This window comes from Heterodontus francisci, chromosome 20 (genome assembly GCF_036365525.1).
Source record: "Heterodontus francisci isolate sHetFra1 chromosome 20, sHetFra1.hap1, whole genome shotgun sequence".
Taxonomy (NCBI): Eukaryota; Metazoa; Chordata; class Chondrichthyes; order Heterodontiformes; family Heterodontidae; genus Heterodontus; species Heterodontus francisci.
This window is the reverse complement of record NC_090390.1, coordinates 38,296,068-38,318,214: the sequence shown is the minus strand read 5'-3', so window position 1 is coordinate 38,318,214 and position 22,147 is coordinate 38,296,068. Positions and strand designations below refer to the sequence as shown.

The 22,147-nt window shown below is 41.6% G+C and overlaps 1 protein-coding gene across 3 annotated transcripts in view; it reads left to right on the top strand.

The window, feature by feature from the left end:
- LOC137380584 (exocyst complex component 6-like) overlaps positions 1–22,147 on the top strand; it is a 275,778-nt gene that overhangs the window by 75,013 nt on the left and 178,618 nt on the right. For all 3 annotated transcript variants that reach the window (XM_068052625.1, XM_068052624.1, XM_068052626.1), the window contains exons 7-8: positions 1,411–1,554; positions 2,105–2,173. In XM_068052625.1, coding sequence (XP_067908726.1) covers positions 1,411–1,554; positions 2,105–2,173 — 213 coding nt within the window. The remainder of the gene's footprint in view (positions 1–1,410; positions 1,555–2,104; positions 2,174–22,147) is intronic.

Sequence of the window (22,147 nt, the reverse complement as noted above, 5' to 3'; positions counted from 1 at the left end):
CGCACTGCACGTCATTACCTAGTGATTTTTGTTGGCAAGCACACATGGATAACCAGTGAGAACAGGGTCTTCCTCATGATTTGATAACCTAGACAGTGAGTATCGGCAGGCTTTCACATGCAAAATGGCCAGCTGGGTGAGGTACCCAGAGGATGCCAGAATCCGTGGATCTATATCCCAATTTTCAGAAGGGAAGAGGAGAAAATTAGTGACCGAGAAATAAAAACTAAATGTTGACAACTAGTTTACTGGAATGTTGATTTAGGGCTATGAGACTCAAAGTTCAAATCTCAGTTTTCCATTAGAATTTCCGGAGAGGATAAGTTTGGCATTTTGGACAAATTATCTGTGGAATTAATACAAGAAAGATTTGTTCAGTTTTTGGGCACTGAAGGCTGTTCTCTTATCATTAGATAATAGCATGCAATTTATCCTACTTGAATATTTCTATTTAAAGTCATCTATCTCCCTCTTAACTGAGGAAATTATGGCACTTAACTGGAGAGAGGAATTTGATGGGCTTTTTTGTAATTATAATTATCTAATTGCTGAAAAGTATTCAAATTTACGAATATTTTTAAAGAGGTAAATTAGCTTGGAAAAGTGCTTCAGTGTTCTAAAGATAGATGTATGTATCTCCTCCCAGGAGGGAAGAGGTTTACAATAATTCCAGTCAAAATATAATTTCATGGAATCCTGGTAAGTTGCATTTGCTCAAATGCATTTTTGGGCTTTTTATCCTTGAGTTATTTGGAGAGTGACATCCATTCCAGTCTTGCATTCAAGCACTTTCATTGCATTGGATTTTCATTCAATTTAGAATCTTAAAACTCAAGTCATGACTTGTACCTGATTTCTGAGTTGCATTTAGCACTGGATTGGCATTCAGGTTTTGAAGAATGCTTTTCATTTTGAACAGCTGGCTTGAGATAAATTTGTTAGATATGCCTTTTTCAACTGATGGACCTGCCAAGGTGCTTTTGGGCTGGAACAAATGTTGATTTCTGCTTTTGAGGCGGAGATGAAGTTTTTAAAAAGTTATTCTGGGGTACTTTTTCCCCCAAAAAATATCCATTTAGAAGTTTAGATTTCTGCTTTATCTTGGTAAGTGATATTACGTGATGTAATGTCTTACTCTAGTTTGGCAGAATTGATACTCCAAAGATAAATTTTTCTTTCTAAAAGTTGGATTGAGATATACGATGCATCATGGTACCAGTCTGTCGTCTCTATAAATTAAGTGTGGATAACTTAGAATGATCCGTAATGTTGTATGGTGTCAGATAAATAAACCTCTTAAGAATTTGTAGAAAACTTTTAAAAAATATAGGCATTTAACTGAATGAATAAGTAACTCATCAAAGCAAGTGTGTTTTTGGAATATTCCCAATTGGCTTTGTATTGATGCAGTCTCAGCAGCAAAGGACCTTCAACAGTGTTGTAAAGAAGCAAGCCAATCCCAGTAATGAAAGGAAGTTGTATGTTGCCAATGGTACAGTTCCTGAAGCAAGATCTGAACAATTACAGGATGAGGAAGAAGAATATGAAGAAGAGGTAATTGTAATCATGCTGCCTTAGACATGATATATTTGTGATGCCTTTCTATTACTTTGCATTCTGTACCATTCTAAATGCTGCAAAGGTATAAAATTCTCAATGTAAGAACTTGTGATGGCTATTCTCTACCAGCAAGTTCAATGGGCAGCCAGAACTGCGGGTTAATCTTAAATACCTTAAATGCTTATCTATGATCAAACCGTGGGAGGCATAGTTTTAGCAGGAGTTTATAAAACTATTTTAATTTGTTCTGTTTAGTATGAATCACTGTGCTTTTATCTGAATAGTGCTCTGGCATAATGTTAACAAGGTTTGATTGTCTGAAGGGTGTGCTGGAGTCTGGAACTCAAATGGGGAACCTTTCCCATTCAAAGCTGAGCACTGATCTTTCTGGGCCTCTTGAAATGCTGAAGTGTGCTCAACAATTTTACCGTCAAAAATTAAAGTTAGACATGTTACTTTGCGCTAGCATTTATTCTACAAATGTAATTAGATATTTGATGGTTTAAAGCTTTGGCATGCACAAAGTAATGCACATACTCTACAGGTTCTCACTGCTCAGGATCTAGTGGATTTCTCTCCTGTTTACAGATGTCTGCATATATATACCATTTTGGTAAGTGTTTTCCAAATTTCTCTATTTCTATGTTTAAAGTTGATCATACATTTGTACATTGTACAGGAAAGGATATTAATTATAAAGCTGCATAAAAGCACTTGTACATGAAGTCAAGAGAAAAACTGCTTTCAGCTACAATAGCAAGCAATAATTGTGAAAAAATTGAGGCAGGGAGTGTTGATCCCCAGGGAGCATGTTATGGAAGGATAATACTGGAGCTTATCTTTACTCAGTTTCACATTTATTGTACAAAGTAAAAGGGCTAGAAACCTGCAGCTCCTTCACCAGTCTCAAAAGTGTCTGCTTATAAGTGCTCAAGTAAGACCCCAATTAACACCCTCCACCTGCATATAATCGAATAATTGATACACAATTAACATGTTAACAGGAAGATTCTAAACAAAAGGAATACTCAAAACATCTCTGTCTACAGCAAAGTTCTTAATATAAGGTACAACCAGTTTTCTGATGAATATATTTTCTTTTGGCTTGGATTTAAATAGCTTACTATGGTTTTGTGTATGGAATATACTACTTCATCCCAGCTAGATTTCTGTCTGAAATATCTTTATATCCTGATAAACATCTTACATTTGCATGTACTTCTTGTCTACAAAACTTCATTTTCTGTTATCACACTTTGTCCAAATCTTGTCAACTACTATTATAAGAATATAAGTAGTAGGAGCAGAACTATAGAGGATACAAAAAACATTCCGGTATTAACTGTAAATCAGGAAGTGGAAAGAAGAGAGGAACTTGGTGAAATTACAATCACCAGGGAAGTGGTACTGACCAAACTGATGGAGCTGCTGGCTGACAAGTCCCCAGGTCCTGATGGACTTCATCCTAGGGTTTTAAAAGAGGTGGTTAATGCGTTGGTGTTAACTTTTTTCAAAATTCGCTAGGTTCTCATAAGGTTCCATCAGCCTGGAAAGTAGCAAATATAACCCCTCCTATTCAAGAGGTGGGGTGGAGGCAGAAAACGGGTAACTATAGGCCAGTTAGCTTGATGTCTGTCGTGGGGAAGGTGTTCGAATTGATCGTTAAGGAGGCTATAGCTGGCCACTTAGAAAAACTCACGGTAATCAGGAACAGTCAGCATGGTTTTGCAAAAGGGGAATCATGTTTAACCAATTTATTGGATTTCTTTGAAGAAGTAACATGCACTGTAGATAAAGGGGAGCCCATTGATGTACTGTACTTGGATTTCCAGAAGGCATTTGACAAGGTGCCACAAAAGGTTATTGTGCAAAGTAGGAGCTCATGGTGTAGGGGGGTAACATATTAGCGTGGATAGAAGATTGGCTGGCAGAAAACAGAGAGTATGCATAAATGGGTTCTTTTCTGATTGGCAGGATGTGACGAGTGGACTCCTGCAGGGTCTGTGCTGGGGCCTCAACGTTTTACAATTTGTCAATGACTTAAATGAGGGGAGCAATGGCATGGTAGCTAAATCTGCAGATGACACAAAGATAGGTAGGAAAGTATGTTGTGAGGAGGACGTAAGGAGGTTGCAGACCAATATAGATAGGTTGAATGGGCAAAAATCTGGCAGATGGAGTATAATGTGGGAAAATGTGAAGTTGTTCACTTTGTCAGGAAGAATAAAAAAGCAGAGATTACTAAAACAGAGAATGATTGCAGAATTCCTAAGTGCAGAGGGATCCAGGTGTTCTAGTGCATGAGTCATAAGCAGTTATTATGCAGGTGCAGCAAGTCATAAAAAAGGCTAATGGAATGTTATACTTTATTACGAGAGGAATTGAAAATAAAAGTAGGATGTTGTGCTTCAGTTATACAGGGCATTGGTGAGACCACATGTCGAATACTGTGTGCAGTTTTGGTCTCTTTGTTTAAGGAAGGATGTAAATGCATTGGAGGTGGTTCAGAGGATGTTTACTAGATTGATAACTAGAATGAGCGGGTTGTCTTATGAGGAAAGGTTGGACAGACTGGGCTTGTTTTCACTGGAGTTTGGAAGAGTGAGGGGAGACTTGATTGAAGTTTATAAGATCCTGAACAGACTTGCCAAGGTGGATGTGGATAGGATATTTCCTCTTGTGGATGTCCAGAACTAGGGGGCAATGTTTTAAAATTAGGGGTTGCCCTTTTAGGACTGAGATGAGGAGAATTTTTTTCTGAGGATTGTGAGACTTTGGAACTCTCTGTGGAGGTGGGGTCATTGAATATTTTTAAGGTGGAGGTAGATAGGTTCTTGTTCAGCAAGGGAATCAAAAATTATCAGGTAGATGGGAGTGTGGAATTCGAGACACAAACAGATCAGCCATGGTCTTGAATGGTGGAACAGGCTAGAAGGGCCAAATGGTCTACTTCTGCTCCTAATTCGTATGTTCATATGAGTAGGCCGTACGACTCCCTCAAGCCTGCTCTGCCATTCAGGTAAGAGCATGGCTGATTTTTGACCTCCATTCACTTTGCCGCCTGATCTCCATATCCCCTGATTCGCCTAGGATCCAAAAATCCATTGATTTCAGCCTTGAATATACTCAAACACTGAGCATTCACAGCTTTTTGGGGTAGAGAATTCCAAAGATTCACAATCCTCTGAGTGAAGAAATTCCTCATCTTTGTCTTAAGTGATCGACCCCTTATCCTGAGACACTGACCCCTATTTCTCGACTCTCCAGCCAGTGGAAACAACCTCTCAGCAACTACCCTGTCAAACCCTCTGGAAATCCTTTTGTTTCAAAGAGATCATCTCATTCTTCTAAGCCAATGAGCATATGCCCAATTTACTCACTATCTCCTCATTGGACAACCCTCTTACCCCAGAATCAATCTAATCAATCTATGGCTGCACAGCTTCCAAGGCAAGTATATCCTTCCTTCGATAAGGATACCAAGAACTCTGCACAGTATACTAGGTTGGTCTCACCAAAGCTTTGTACATTTGTAGCAAGACTTCCTTATTCCTGTACTCTAATTTGCCATGCTAATAAAGGCCAACATGCCATTTCCCTTCCTAATTACTTGCTGTACCTACATGCTGACCACTTGTGTTCCTTATACAAAGACAACTAAATCTCTTTGAATGTTAACATTTGAAAGTTTTCAGCATTTAAACAAATTGTTCCATCTATGACCTATTGCCCACTTACTTAACCTGTCTCTATCACTGTGCAACCTTTTTGTGGTCTTCCTCACAGCTTACTGTTCCACTGAGCTTTGTATTGTCAGCAGACTCGGGTACATTATTTTTGGTCCCTTCATCCTAAGCCATTAATCATAGATTGTAAGTAGCTGAGGCTGCAGCACTGATCCTTGCAGCACCCCAGTAGTTACAGCCTGCCAGCTCAGAAAAAAACCCTATTTATCCCTACTCTCTGCTTTCTGATGACCAGTAATCTATCCATGCTAATATATTGCCCCCAATCCCATGAGCTCTTAACTTGTGTAATAACCTTTTATGTGACACCTTGTCACATGCCCTTTGGAAGTCCATATATATGACATCCACTGGTTCCTCTTATCTACCCTGCTAGTTACAACCTCCTTTATAAACTCCTATCACCACACCTTTTATGGAAACGCTGTATGTAAACTGCTTCCTGTCGGTATGTAATTACTGGCTCTGGTGCTAGATGGTTCTATATAATCATTTTCCCACAGATTACTCAATTTCTTCTGAGAAATTATCAGCTGCCAGTTCTTTATACATAAAGCTGCTAATATCCAAAAAAATGCTTTAAACAAAATTGTAAAAACTCAGAATATTACATAATTTGCAGTAACATATTAACATTGAATTATCTTTTGTGCCTTTCAATACCTTCAGTAAAGTTTTCACTTGCAAGTCTTGGGCTTTAACTTGAAATATTTGTCCATAGCTATGTTAGCTGCATGCACATGTGCAGTCTGAGCATATTTGTGTACCCAATTTCCCAGGGTAGTTTAACTGCTGGATTTTTTTTTGAAAAGCAAGATACTACAATAAAAGAAATCTGAAATAAAAACAGAAAATGTTGGAAATGCTCAGCAGGTCTGGCAGCATCTGTGGAGCGAGAAACAAAGTTAACATTTCAGGTCTGATGAAAGGTCGTAGACCTGAAACGTTAACTTTGAAATATTTTTTCTTTGGCTTCTGTTTAGTTGGGTTTTCCAGAGTTATTTGGGAAAAGAAAGTTAGGGAACAAAGTTCAAACAGTTATTCAGGTGAAGTAAAACATACATATATAAATAAATAAATATCTTTTGTATGTGCTTATTTATACACTTGTAGCATTGTTAATTTTCTACAAAGTTCAGGAAGTGCTTGATGCTGTCTCTTTTCTCATAATTTAAGTTAACTTTCAACAGTTGGATTTTGAAGGAAACAATCTGTAACACCTGTGTTATACAGACATTTAGATACGTTAACTTTCATATTGCTGACGCCTTTCAGGGTGGGGGGTGGTGACATTGTCTTAAGTGGAGTTTTTAAAAATTGAATTTTGAAAGCATTAACTATCATGCATGTTTTGTTGATAACTTGCATTTATATTGGACCTTTTAGTATCAGAGAACATCCCAAGGTGCTCAAAGAGGCATTGGGGGGAAAAAAATACATGCTAAGGAAAAGATGGCGGTATTAGGCATGGTGACCTCTGCTGAAAGCAGTCACTACTGGAGGCTGAAGGGAGGAGGGGTAGTTGGAACAGTGGAAAGTTTGTCAAGGATGTATGCTAGATAACTTGCAGAAATAGGAAGAGGTAAGGTCAATGAGAATTTTAAACATAAGGATTTTAAATTTGAGGCGTTGGGATACCAGGAGCCAATATAGTTCAGCGATGACATGAGTGATGGGGGAGCTGAGCTTCGTTTAAGATAGGATATAGGTAGCATAGCTATGATTGAACTGAAGTTTACTCTCTTGGAAACCATCCAAGAGAGTATTGGAATAATGTGGTTTGAAGATGGTAATGTCAGTGAAACTCCCAGCCACCCCAATGGGCTGAGGTTAGGTCACAGAAGGGCGATTTGTTATGGGAGTGAAGGGGTGGAAGTAGACAAAGTTTCTGCATATGACCAGGTATACAAGACAGGAAGGAAGTGAGTGGGGTCTGCTTCCAGTGGGTGTATTACTTTGAAGATTGGTGAGAGTGGAGGATTGGGCATTTGAGGTTAATGGTTGTCAGGAGGCAGCGATGGGTGTCCTGATGGTTTCTATAGATGATGTCGAGAGGCATTGATGGGCGCCTTGGGCTTATTCAAAGAGGATTCAATCCAAGGACCGTGATAAGAGAGTAAGAAGGCAGGGGAGTAGTGATGCATGTCTCCCATACAAGGAGCTCCAACACATTTTGTAAGGGAGTTAACCATTGAAAGCTTGCACATATGACTTTATATCCAGTTATTCTTTGAAGGGTGGGTTTCCTAATAAAGATGTCAGTGGATTATTTGAAAGCTATCAAAGTTTGGTTAAATCGCATGAACAGTCAAGCCCTTGTTCAAATATTCACTGACATTGATCTGTCTAAATGTATGGCTAATGACCTGTTCAACACACGACTATTCACAATTTTTGAAGGACCCACCAATGAGCAAGAGATTCTCCATTGTTTCGATTGTCATGAATATCCTTATTAGAAAATCTGGAACTCAGCCTTTCAGATATTCCTAGAATAATCAAAGTACTAGAGTCAATTGTGATACTGTATGGCAGGTGGCAAATTCCACCTCCAATTTGTCTTGAATCTGCCGAAAGTTTTGTTCCATTTAACAAGTATATGAAGAAATCACGACTGAAAGATAATGCTGTATTCATAACCTCAACTAAATACTTGCTGGATAGCTCAAGTTGAACTTTAGCTATATATTGATGACAAAATGTCCCTTGTCAAAGATGTGACCGGTTCAGTACCTCAGCAACTGTTAGCTGTTATGCCAGAAATGGTATTTCTGATTCACTGATTCAAATGGTGAAAAAATTCTGTATTTTGAGTTGTTCAGCATCCTTCTCATTCCCCGCTGCTCCATTGTCCAAATCTGATTTCCTGGGATTTTGAAGGTAGAAAAATCTACACCATCAAAAACTTGTTAGCAGTAATGCTGTCAACCACTCTGCTGAGACACTTCAAGCTTCTTTAATGAAGGGCAAGGGTGATATGAAAATAAAAAGTTCGGCAGGTTGGGGTTTGGTAAGAATCCAGGAAGGACCATATTGTAGGCGCTGTTTTTATTACCTAATCAGCCTGAATAACCCTTATTCTTGTTAACATACTTGAAAGTCAGAAAATCATAGTTTTCTTCTTTGGAGAGCTTTCAAATTATTCAGTGGTGCTGGAATCGTTACGAATGCACTTATGGGTTGATTGATGCTTCTCTTGTTGTCCAGTAGCTTGCTATAAAAGGCTTAGGAAATGCTTCCATTAGAACTTTTCATGAGATGGAAAATTACTCCACTCACCTAGATTGGTGTTGGATGAGAAGTCTAAACCTTTCTAATAATGTCATAGCAGTGGAAGCAATGTCGAACATATCCAAAATCCGAGTTTAGCTGCAAGAAAATTAAGAAATGAAGACTTGCATTTGTGTCGCTCCTTTCACAATCTCCGGATGTCCCAAAGCACTTCGCAGCCAAGGAAGTAATTTTTGAAGTGTAGTCGCTGTTGCAATGTAGGAAATACGGCAGCCAGTTTGCGCACAGTACTCCCACAAACAACAATGTGACAATGACCAGATAATCTGTTTGTGATGTTGGTTGAAAGATAAGTATTGGCCAGGATACCGGGGAATAACCTCCCTGCTATTCCTTGAAATACAATTATGCAAATTCTATACTTGGCAATCTTGCAATTGAAAATTTCATTGAAAATGAACAGGTCAAAGAAAGAGTTTAATGTAATCAAATTTGAAAATATGGAACTGAGCCCTAAATCTGTGGAACACATCTATTCAACCAGGGCGATAGCATAGTGGTAACGGTACTGGGCTAGTAATCCAGAGGCGCGGACTAATCCGGATACATGAGTTCAAATCCCACCACAGCAGCTGGGGGGGATTCAAATTCAATTAATTAAATAAATCTGGAATAAAAAGCTAGTCTCTGTAATGGTGACCATGAAACTTGGATTGTCATAAAAACCCTATCTGATTAATTAATGTTATTTAGGGGAAGAAATCTGCCATCCTTACCCAGTCTGGCTTATATGTGACTCCAGATCTACAGCAATGTGGTTGACTCTTAACTGCCCTCTGAAATGGCCTAGCAAGCCACTCCGTTGTATCAAACTGCTACAGAAAAGGCAAGTGATATAACTGGAGGGACCACCCAGCATCGCCCTAGACATCCAATATGACAACGGCACACACAGCCCAATCAACCCTGCAAAGTCCTGCTCACTAACATCTGGGGATTTGTGCCAAAACTGGGAGAGCTGTCCCACAGATGAGTCAAGTCATCATCATACTCAATCAATACAGGCTTCTCCATCACCATCCCTGGGTATGTCCTGTCCCAATAGCATAGTGCTATACAGTTGGCAGGGATGGCCCTGGGAGCCCTCACTGTTGGCTCTGGACTCCATGAAGTCTCATGGCATCAGGCCAAACATAGGCAAAGAAACCTCCTGTTGATTACCACCTACTACCCTCTCTCAGCTGCTGAATCAGTACTCCTCTATGTTGAACACCACCTGCAACAGGCACTGAGGGTTGCAAGGGCACAGAATGCATTCTGGGTGGGGACTTCAATGTCCATCACCAAAAGTGGCTCAGTAGAACCACTACTCACTGAGCTGGCCGAGTCCTGAAGGATACATCTGCCAGACTGGGCCTGCGCCAGATGGTGAGAACACCAACACAAGGGGTAAAACTGACTTGACCTTGCCCTCACCAATCCACTTGTTGCAGATGCATCTGTCCATAACAGTATTGGCAAGAGTGACCACTGCACTGTCCTTGTGGAGATGAAGTCCCGGCTTCACATTGAGGACAGTCTTCATAGTGTTGTGTGGCATTACCATCGTGCTAAATGGGATAGATTCAAATCCAATCTAATAGCTCAAAACTGGGTATGCCTGAGGTGCTGTGGGCCATCAGCAGCAGCAGAATTGTATTCAACCACAATCTGTCACCTCATGGCCCAGCATATCCCTCGCTCTACCATCACCATCGAACCAAGGAACCAACCCTGATCAATGAGGACTATAGGAGAGCATGCCAGGAGCAGCACCAGGCATGCCTAAAAATGAGGTGCCAACCTGGTAGAATTACAGCGCAGGACTACAAACATGCTAATTGGGCACAAGCAGCATGCTATAGACAGAACTAAGTGATTCATGACCAATGGATCAGATCAAAGCTCTGCAGTCCTGCCACATCTAGTCATGAATGGTGGTGGACAACTAAACAACTAACAGGAGGAGGCTTCATGAACGTCAGTGCAAAAAAAAAAAGGCTGAAACATTTGCAACTGTGTTAAGCCAGAAGTGCTGAGTAGGTAGGTGATTGATCTATGCCTCCTCCAGAGGTCCCCAACATCTCAGATGCCACTCTTCAGCCAATTCGATTCACTCCTTGTGACATCAAGAAGCGGTTGAGTGCACTCAACACAACAAAGGCTTTGGGTCTTGAAACATCCTGGCTGCAGTGCTGAAGGCTTGTGTTCCAGAACTAGCTGTGCCCCTAGCCAAGCTGTTCCAGTACAACAACAAAACTGGCATCTACCCAATAATGTGGAAAATTACCCAGGTGTGTCCTGTCCAAAAAAAAAAAAAGTCTAATGCAGCCCCATCAGTCTGCAAGTGATGGAAGGTGTCATTGGCAGTGGTAACAAGTGGCACTTAGTCAGAAACAATCTGTTCACCGATGCTCAGTTTATGTTCTGCCAGGACCACTCTGCTCCAGACCTCATTACAACCTAGATCTAAATATGGACAAAAAGCTGAATTCTAGAGGTGAAGCAAGACTGACTGCCCATAATAGCAAGGCAGCATTTGACCAAGTGTGGCATCAAGGAGCCCTAGTGAAATTGAAGTTTGTGGGAATCGTGACGGGGGGGGGGGGGGGGGGGAGAGGGGGGATCTTTCCACTGGCTGGTGTCGTATTTAGCGCAAAGGAAGATGTTGTGGTTGTTGGTCACATCAGCCCCAGGACAAACCTGCAGGAGTTCCTCAGGGCAGTGTCCTAGGCCCAGTCATATTCAGCTGTGTCATCAATGACCTTCCCTCCATTAAAAGGGCAGAAGTAGAGATGTTTGCCGATGATTGCACAGTGTTCAATCCCATTTGTAACTCCTCAGATAACGAAGCAGCCCATGTGCGCATGGAGCAAGACCTGGGCAGCATTCAGGCTTGGGCTAATAAGTGCGAGTAACATTTGCGCCACACAAGTGCCGAGCAATGACCATCTCCAACAAGAGAGAATCTAACTATCTCCATGTGAGATTCACTGGCATTATCATCACTGAAACCCCCAGCATTAACATCCTGGGGGTTACCATTGACCAGAACCTTAACTGGACCAGCTACATAAATACTGTGACTACAATAGCAGGTCAGAGGTAGGGAATTCTACAGTGAGTAACCCATCTCGTGTCTCCCCAAAGTCAAGGCACAAGTCAGGAGTGTGATGCCTTGATGAGTGCAGCTCCAACAACCTCACGAAGCTTGATGCAATCCAGGACAAAGTAGCCTGCTTGACTGGCACCCCATCCACCACCTTAAGCATTCTCTCCCTTTATCATCAGTGCGCAGTGACAGCAGTGTGTACTATCCCATGGGACTAAAGGCTGACTTGTCCCCTGGACCTGATGGCTTACATCCTAGGGTTTTAAAAGAAGTGGCTGCAGAGGTAGTAGGTGCATTGGTTGTAATCTTCCAAAATTCCCTAGATTCTGGAAAGGATCCAACAAATTGGAAAACTGCAAATGCTCCTATTCAAGAAAGGAGGGAGAGAGAAAACAGGAAACTATAAGCCAAGTAGCCAAACATCTGTCATTGGGAAATTGCTGGAATCCATTATTAAGGACATAGTAGCAGAATATTTTAGAAAATCATAATACAATCAAGCATAGTCAATGTTTTATGAAAGGAAAATCGTGTTTGATAAATTTATTGCCGTTCTTTGAGGATGTAACGAGCAGGGTGAATAAAGGGGACCCAGTAGATTTAGAGTATTTGGATTACCAAGAGGCATTCGATAAGGTGCCACATAAAATGTTATGGCATAAGGTAATAGCTCATGGTGTTGGGGGGTAACATATTAGCATGGATAGAGGATTGGCTAACTAACAGGAAACAGAGTCGGGATAAATGGAGCTTTTTCAGGTTGGAAAACTGAAACCTGTGGGGTGCCACTGGAATCAGTGCTGTGACCTCAACTATTTACAAAGTATATTAATGACTTGGATGAAGGTATCGAGTGTACTGTAGCCAAATTTGCTGACATATGAAAATACATGGGAAAGCAAATTGTGAAGAGGACACAGTCTGAAAAAGGATATAGATAGGTTAAGTGAGCGGGCAAAGATTTGACAGATGGAGTATAATGTGGGAAAATGAGAGGTTATCCACTTCGGTAGGAAGAATAGAAAACCAAGATACTTAAATAGAGAGCGACTACAGAATGCTGTGATAGAGGTATCTGGGTGTCCTCGTACCATAAACTCTCAAAGTTAGCATGCAGGTGCAGCAAGTCATTAGGAAGGCAAATGGAATGTTAGCCTTTGTTGCAAGGGGAATGGAATATAAAAGTAGGGAAGTCTTGCTACAACTGTGTACAGTTTTGGTCTCATTTAAGGACGGTGTCATGCTAGGCCCCTGCCTGCCAAGAATGAGGCATATTAATTTCACCATATTAAATTTCAAATGATTGCTGGGAAGAAGAGAACACAAGAACTAGCAGCAGGAGTAGGCAATTCAGCCCCTTGAGCCTGCTCCGCCATTCAATACGATCGTGGCTGATCTCATCTCGGCCTCAACTCTACTTTTCTGCCCTATCTCCATAACTCTTCAACCTATTACTAATTAAAAATCTGGCTATTTCCTCAACTTTACTCAATGTCCTGGCATCCACTGCACTCTGGGATAGTGAATTCCATAGACACTCAACCCTTTGAGAGAAGTAATTTCTCCTCATCTCTGTTTTAAATCTGCTATCCCTTATCCTAAAGCTATGACCTTTCATTCTAGATTGCCCCATAAGAGGAAATCTCCTTTCTACGTCTGCTTTGTCAATCCCCTTAATCATCTTGTATACCTCAATTAGATCTCCTCTCATTCTTCTAAACTCCAGAGAGTAAAGGCCTAAACTGCTCAATCTCTCTTCATAAGACAAACCCCTCATCCCTGGAATCAATCTAGTGAACCTCCTCTGAACTGCCTCCAATGCAACTGCATCCTTTCTCAAGTAAGGGGACCAAAACTGTACGCAATATTCCAGGTGCGGTCTCACTAATGCCTTGTACAGTTGCAGCAACACTTCCCTACTTTTATACTCTATTCCTTTAGCAATAAATGCCAAAATTCCATTTGCCTTCCTTATTACCTGCTGCACCTGCATACTAGTTTTCTGCGATTCATACACGAGGACGCCCACATCCCTCTGCACCAAAGCACTCTGAAGTTTCTCTCCATTTAGATAATTTGCCTTTCTATTCTTCCGACCAAAATGGATAACCTCACACTTATCCACGTTAAACTCCATCTGCCAGATTTTGGCCCATTCACCTAACCTATACATATCCATTTGTAAATTTCTTATTCCTTTATTGCAACTTACTATCCCACCTATTTTAGTGTCATCTGCAAATTTGGGTATAGTACCTTCTATCCCTACATCCAAGTCATTAATAGACTGTAAATAGTTAGGGCCCCGAGGACCGAACCCTGTGGCACTCCACTAGTTACATCTTGCCAACCAGAAAAAGACCCATTTATCCCGACTCTCTGTTTTCTGTTGGTTAGCTTGTAACAGGCCTTCAGGCCTGTTACAAAGGCTGCCAGACTTGGATGGAGGACATTTGCATATCAATAGGGACAAGAGAGGTTACTTCCCTTATCCAATTTAACCCACAATGGACTTTGAGCACCAGACATTGAAGGTGAGGTAGCTCAAATTTCAGGATGACTGCTGGGATAGCTGAATCCATAAACTGTCGTGGTCAGACCAGCTAGTCACTTGACTAGCCTGCTTGGCAACCTAGTTTTTCTGAATTGTACAAACATTTTGAACTGAAAGACTGTTTGCTCCTGGACTGAGAAGATCTCTCCCCTGTCTGCTCCCATCTCTTTCTCACAAGCCTCTGAATCCACTGAAGACACATGAACCCCAAGAGAGAAAAGTCTCCTACAGCGAACAAGGTTTAAGAAGAATACTGGGCCCCAACTAAAAGCAAGATCTGCCTATAATCAAGGACTGTACAGTGAGCTTAAAGAACTGTAACAAAAACTCTTCAGATATTGCCTCAAACCTTTCACTATATTTTTCTTTTTTGTCTGTCTCTATTTGCATGTGTATCGCATATGCATGCTCACGTGGGTGTGTCATGTATCCATAGGCATAAACCGAATTAGAGTTTAAGTTCAAATGTAATTAATTTCAACCTTTAAACCTAAGAAAACCAGTTTGTGCTGGTTTATTTGTCTTCTAATTGGAATGCAGTGAACAAGGATTTACCAAGGGGAAGCTAAAAACAGTGTTTTAAAAATTAAACCCTGTTACAGTAAGACTAGGTGACTGCTGAGGGGGACCCCTAGACACCTTTTCTCATTGGTCATAACAAGGGAAATACTTGCATTGTAGGCAGTTCAGGGAAGGCTCGCTAGGTTGATTCCTGGAATGAAGGAGTTGCCTATGTGAAAGGCTGGGTCTATACTCATTGAAGTTTAGAAGAATGAAAGGTGATCACATTCCAACACACAAGATTCTGAGGGAGCTTGACAAGGTAGACACTGAGAGGCTTTTCCCCCTCATGGGAGAATTTAAAACTCGGGGGCATAATTTCAGTATAAGGGGTTTCCTGTTTAAGACTGAAAAGAGGAGGAATTTCTTCTGAGGGTTGTGAATATTTTGGAGTGTTGTACCCCAGACAGCCGCAGAGGCTGAATCATTGAATATATTCAAGGCTGAGCTAGACAGATTCTTGAACTCTTGGGGAATCTGGAATTGTGGAGAACAGAAAGGAAAGTGGAGTTGAGGCCAAGCTCAGATCAGCCATGATCTAGTTGAATGGTGGAGCAGGCTTGAGGGGCCCTATGACCACCTGCTGCTCCCATTATGTACTGAACTACAAGATGCACTGCAGCAACTTGCCAAAGCTCCTTTGACAATGTTTCAAACCCGGGACCTCTACCAGGCGCATGGGAATATCACCTGCTGCAAGTTCCCCTGCAAGTCATATACCATTCTGACTTGGAATTATATGCTGTTCCGTCACTGTTGCTGAGTCAAATTCCTGGAATGCCCTCCCTAACAGCACTGTGGGTGTACCTACACCACAGGGACTGTGGCGGTTTAAGAAGGTGGCTCACCATCTTCTCAAGTGACTATAATTCAAAATACTTAATTGGAGGTAAAGTGCTTTGGGACATTGCGATTGTGCAAGGTGCTATATAAATGCAAGTTCTTTCAATGTAAGAAAAGAAACATCTATGAAGGGTTATGTGGTACTGAGAAATAAGAGCACTTGACAACATCAAGCGTATAAGTCATTATAATCAACCAGATCTTTTTTTAATTGAAAGAATCAACAGCTAATAAAATCAGAAAACCAATCTGATGCAAAGCCAAAGATATATTTTTACGTACTGCAAAAAGTTAAAGAATCCAAGCACAGCTGTAACCAGGAAGTTGAGTATGTTGCCTTTGAGGGCGCATAGCAAGCATCACTGTGGGTTTCTCATGATCTAACCTAGCCTGTCAGTCATGGGTCTAAACTTGTGATGAACTGGAAAATGTTATTGCTTTATCAAATTGAAAATTGATTTCCACTGATCAGAAGTGTGGAGGTGCTCTGCAGTTATTAAGCTCTTGTTGAAGAAATTTTTTTTTGGCATGTCACCAGTTTTTAAATTTAAAAAAAACAAGCAATGCATAACTTTTGAGAGAATTAATTTGGAAAATCCCAAACAAAGTGAGTTGTTTTCAAGAAGATTAATTAGTGATTGATGTGTGGCACCCCAATTGACAGTCCGGAGAAGCTTTGTCCAAATTAGTTTTCTGTTTTATTAACGCAGTTTAGTTTTAGCATCATGAAACAGTTAAGTTGTTGATGTAGGGCTGAAGAAGTATTGAAGGATACATTTAAGTACAAATAGACACCTGGTCCGACTGGTACCTTCTGTTTCTCAGGAAGGTGTATCTTTAAAATAAGGTGTTGAGTAGAATCAGCTAAGTACTTCTACATTTGATCTCTGAAGAGCCTTCAGAGGCTTTCTGCCATCAGTCATTTTCCATCAAATATCTCCAATAACATCTGAAGATACCAGAAGTCCAAGGATCAAACCTGGGACTTTTAATGATCAATAAACTGGTTCAGTACCATCATAAGGCATTTTTTGCATGAGGGTACATGCCCTCCATTTGTTTATTGAAAAACCACAGTTTGACCGTCCTCTGGTAAAAAGAATGAAACTTGTGGTGAGGCTGATTTACTTGTAAAGGGAGTTCAAGTGATTTCTAGGCAAAAATTATGCTTTTTTAAAAAGACAACTTCAAGAAAATTTCTGAGTCTTCCTGGTTGTGGTTCTTTCACACTTTTTTGTTTAGAAACCAAGGATTTTTGTTGTATCAATTTTTGACAGAGAATCAGTGTGGTATAGCACAGAAGACAGTCATTCAGCCTTGTCATGCTCACGGGAAGTGCAACGATGGAAATATAAAAATAAACCAAAGTTCTTTTTTTTAAAAAAAAAAGAAACATTTAAAAAGACTAGTACGCTTACCTTCAACAAGAGGGAAAACCAAGTCACATGACATATCTTCTCCTGCACTGAAATACTCATTCATGTCTGCTATAACTGAAATTCATTAACCCACTGTGTCATGAAATTAAACAGCTCATCACACATGGATGTGAGTTATTCACAAAGCAAGCTAAAACAAAAGCACTAGCAGATGCTCTGTCTCCAGCTACAATCACTACAGTAAAGTATAAACATCCCTCATCTTATCAAAATGGGCTGAAATCAGAAGCTATTGCATAGCCCATGAGGAACCGAAAGCCTAAAGTTGCATGGGCAATATTAACTCCGAATTGATCTTTAAAGGTAACCTTTTTGGAGAACAAAGGGAGTCATCAAGTCATCAGATTATCAGTCTGAGATCTCTAGCCACGGAGAAAACACGGAAAGCCATCTTGAATTCCAGCACAAGGCCGAGAGAGAAATCAATTCCAGCTAAGACAGTTGAGCTCTGCTGTGATGTGTTGGCAACCAACTGCAGTACAGAAATAGAGTGCCTTTTGAACAACAACTCCACCTGTGAAAATTGAACTAAAAAATATCTGCATCGTCCTGGAACTGAAGTTTTGACTCTTAGAAGATTTCAGTAACCCAGCAAGGGCAAGACAACTGGCAAACAAGCTTGCAATTTTTAAAAACTTACTTTCCAAGAGGATCCCACAAGTTGTTTTTCCCTGAAAGCAGCAGACTTTTACACCTTGAACTCTTAATGCCTCTTCCCCTTTACCTTCTATCTATCTTTTTCTTGAGTGTGCATGCGAGAGTGAATGTGTGCGTGGGCGGTATTGCGAATATTTCGAGTGATTATTGTTCAATAAATATTTAATCTTGGGTTTTCTCCTGAATTTAAACCTAGTCACTGTCTGTTTAATTGGCCAACAAAACACAGAGACTTCTTCTTCTTTGGCCTCCTTGTCTCGAGAGAGAATGGGTAAGTGCCTGGAGGTGGTCAGTAGTTTGTGAAGCAGCGCCTGGAGTGCCTATAAAGGCCAATTCTAGAGTGACAGGCTCTTCCACAGGTGCTGCAGATAAAATTGGTTGTCGGGGCTGTTACACAGTTGGCTCTCTCCTTGCGCTTCTGTCTTTTTTCCTGCCAACTGCTAAGTCTCTTCGACTCGCCACGCTTTAGCCCCGCCTTTATGGTTGCCCGCCAGCTCTGGCGATCGCTGGCAACTGACGCCCACGACTTGTGATCAATGTCACAGGACTTCATGTCGCGTTTGCTGACGTCTTTAAAGCGCAGCCATGGACGGCCAGTGGGTCTAGTACCAGTGATGAGCTCGCTGTACAATATGTCCTTTGGGATCCTGCCATCTTCCATGCGGCTTGCATGGCCAAGCCATCTCGGGCACCGCTGGCTCGGTATGCTGGGGATGTTGGCCACCTCGAGGACTTTAGTGTTGGAGATACGGTCCTGCCACCTGATGCCAAGGATTCTCCGGAGGCAGCGAAGATGGAATGAATTGAGACGTCGCTCTTGGCTGACGTACGTTGTCCAGGCCTCGCTGCCGTAGAGCAAGGTACTGAGGACACAGGCTTGATACACTTGGACTTCTGTGTTCTGTGTCAGTGCGCCATTTTCCCACACTCTCTTGGCCAGTCTGGACATAGCAGAGGAAGCCTTTCCCATGCGCTTGTTTAATTCTGCATCGAGAGACAGGTTACTGGTGATAGTTGAGCCTTGGTAGGTGAACTCTTGAACCACTTCCAGAGTGTGGTCACCGATATTGATAGATGGGGCATTTCTGACGTCCTGTCCCATGATGTTCGTTTTCTTGAGGCTGATGGTTAGGCCAAATTCATTGCAGGCAGCTGCAAACCTGTCTGAGACTCTGCAGGCACTCTTCAATGTGAGATGTTAAAGCAGCATCGTCAGCAAAGAGGAGTTACCTGATGAGGACTTTCCGTACTTTTGGTCTTCGCTTTTAGACAGGCAAGGTTGAACAACCTGCCCCCTGATCTTGTGTGGAGGAAAATTCCTTTCCTGAGGACTTGAATGCATGTGAGACTACACAGTAGTTTTAAGCAAGAACTCTATCTGTGATCAGTTGAGGTGACCAGTGGAAACCAGCCATGCCATTTTCCACATGTCCATAACAGCCCATCTTGCCTGTGCTGGCTGTTTTGGTAGAGCTATCCAATTAATCCCACTCTACTGCTCTTTCCCCATAGCCTAATTTTTTCCCCTTCAAGTATTTATCCAATTCTCTTCTGCACGTTTCTGATAAATCTGCTTCCGCCACCCTGGCAAGCAGTGTGTTCCAGATCATCATAAGTCGCTATGTTTTAAAAAAAATAAAATTCTTGTCGCCTCTGGTTCCTTTGCCAATCACCTTCTTTGTCCTCTGGTTACTGACCCTTCTGCCACTGGAAACCGAGTAACTAAGCAGAAACTATCAAAACCCTTCAGGATTTTGAACACCTTTTATCAAATCTCCTCTTAACCTTCTCTGCTCTAAGGAGAACAACCCCAGCGTCATCAATCTCTCCACATAACTGAAGTCCCTCATCTCAGCGAGTCTTGCTATTTGGTGACCACGAAACTATCGGATTGTCATTAAAAACCCATCTGGTTCGCTAATGTCCTTTTTAGGGAAGGAAATGTGCCATCCTAATCCGGTCTGGCCTATGTGTGACTCCAACCTGACAACAATGTGGTTGACTCTTAACCGCCTTCTGAAATGGCCTAGCAAGCCACTCAGCTGTATTAAACCACTATAGAAAAGTTGAAAAAGAATAAAATTGGAAAGACCACTTGGCATTGACCTAGGTACTGGCTCCCTCCAACAATGGCAGACCGTTGTAGCAGTGTGTACCATCTACAAGATGCACTGCAGCAACTTATCAAGCCTCCTTTGACAGCACCTTCCAAGCCCACAATCTCTATCACCTAGAAGGACCAGGGTAGCAGACGCATGGGAACACACAGGGCGGCGCAATGGTTAGCACCGCAGCCTCACAGCTCCAGGGACCCGGGTTCGATTCTGGGTACTGCCTGTGTGGAGTTTGCAAGTTCTCCCTGTGACTGCGTGGGTTTTTGCCAGGTGCTCCGGTTTCCTCCCACAGCCAAAGACTTGCAGGTGATGGGTAAATTGGCCATTGTAAATTGCCCCTAGTGTAGGTAGGTGGTAGGGAATATGGGATTACTGCAGGATTAGTATAAATGGGAGGTGGTTGGTGGGCCGAAGGGCCTGTTTCAGTGCTGTATCTCTAAATAAAATAAATAAACACCACCACCTGCAGGTTCTCCATCAAGCCACACATCATCCTGTCTTGGAACTATATTGTTGTTTCTTCACTGTCACTGGGTCAAAAACCTGGAGTTCCCTTCCTAACACCACTGTGGGTGTAACTACACAGCAGTTCAAGAGGTGACTTACCACCACCACCTCGAGGGCAATTAAGGATGAATGAATAAAACAAAAAAATTCTAGTAAACCTCTTCTTCACCTTCTCCAAAGCTTTGACATGCTTCTTGGAGTGGTGCCTGAAATAGAACACGATACTTCGGTTGAGGCCTAGCCAGTGTTTTTGAAAGGTTTAGTATAACTTTCTTGCTTTTGTACTCCATTCCTCTTGGAATAAAGCCAAGGATCTCTTTTAATTGCCTTCTCAACTTGTCCTCCCTCCTTTTCAAAGATTTGTGTAGATCCACCCCCAGGTGCCTCTGTTCCTGCAGCCCCTTTGAAATTTTACAATTTACTTTATTTTGCCTATCCTCATTCTTCCTACCAAAATGCATCACTTCACACTTCATAAGGTTCCAGGTTCAAGTCCCCTTCCAGGGCTTGAGCATAAAAATTAAGGCTGACCCTTCAGTGCAGTACTGAGGGAGCATTGCACTGTTGGAGGTGCCATCTTTCGGATGAGCCATTAAACCAAGGCCCCATCTGCTTGCTTGGGTGGATGTAAAAGATCCTATGGTACTATTTTGAAGAATAGGAGAGTTATCCCCAGTGTCTTAGCCAATATTTATACCTCAATCAATAGCACAAAAAAACATCAGTCATTATCACATTGCTATCTCTGGGAGTTTGCTCTGCGCATACTGGTTGCCGCGTTTCCTGCTTAACAGTGACTACAATTCAAAAAGTACTTCATTGGCAGTAAAGCACTTTGCGATGACCAGTGGTTGTGAAGGGTGCTGTATGAATGCAAGTCTGTCTTTCTTTACTTGTCTGCATTAAATTTCATCTGCCATGTCTGACCATTTGCAGTGGTGCTAATAGCAACTCTTGGGGAGCACCACTGTATAGGTCCCTTCAGTCTGGAAACGACAGTTCACCATTACTCCCTTTTTGTCCCTTAGCCAATTTTGTATGCATGCTGCCACTGTCCTTTTCAATCTCATGGGCTTTGATTTTGCTAACAAGTCCATTATGTGGTACTTTGTCAAACACTTTTGAAAGCCCAGATGCACAACATCATCAACCCTTTCATCAACCCTCCCTGTTAGTTCATTAAAGAACTTGATCAAGTTAGTCAAACACCATTTGTCCTTAGCAAATCCATGCTGACTTTCATTTATTCGCCCATGCTTTTCCAAATGACAATTTTGTCCAGATCATTGTCGCTAAAAGTTTCCCACCACTGACATTTGGCTGTCTGACATTTAATTATTCCTCCTGGTTTAAAAAAAAAATGGGTTCTTTCTGATTTCTAGAAAGCAGTGAGTGTTTTTAGAGCCCAATCTGAAAGCACAGTTGGCAAAAAGAGCCTTTTAGAAACAGCACAAGAACCACCAACAGCAGCTGAGAAGCAAAGCACAGTGGGAGAGTGGAGCCTTTAAAAACAGCCAGAAACACTGGCAGCAGCAAAACTGCAAAGCACAGCGGGAGAGAGGAGCAGCGGTGCGAGATGGGGCTATATCGCGTAGTAGCATCGCAGGACAAGGAATTGTGGGGTAAGTATACTGGTAAGCTTTTAATTTTAATTGTGGTTTAATTAAATTGATCAACCGTAAGAGTAGCTCAATTAATTAGCATAAAACTAAAGCCAGTTTAATGATTTATCATATAATTGCAATCAGTGAATTATAATCATGAATCAAATCTAGGGATAAAGT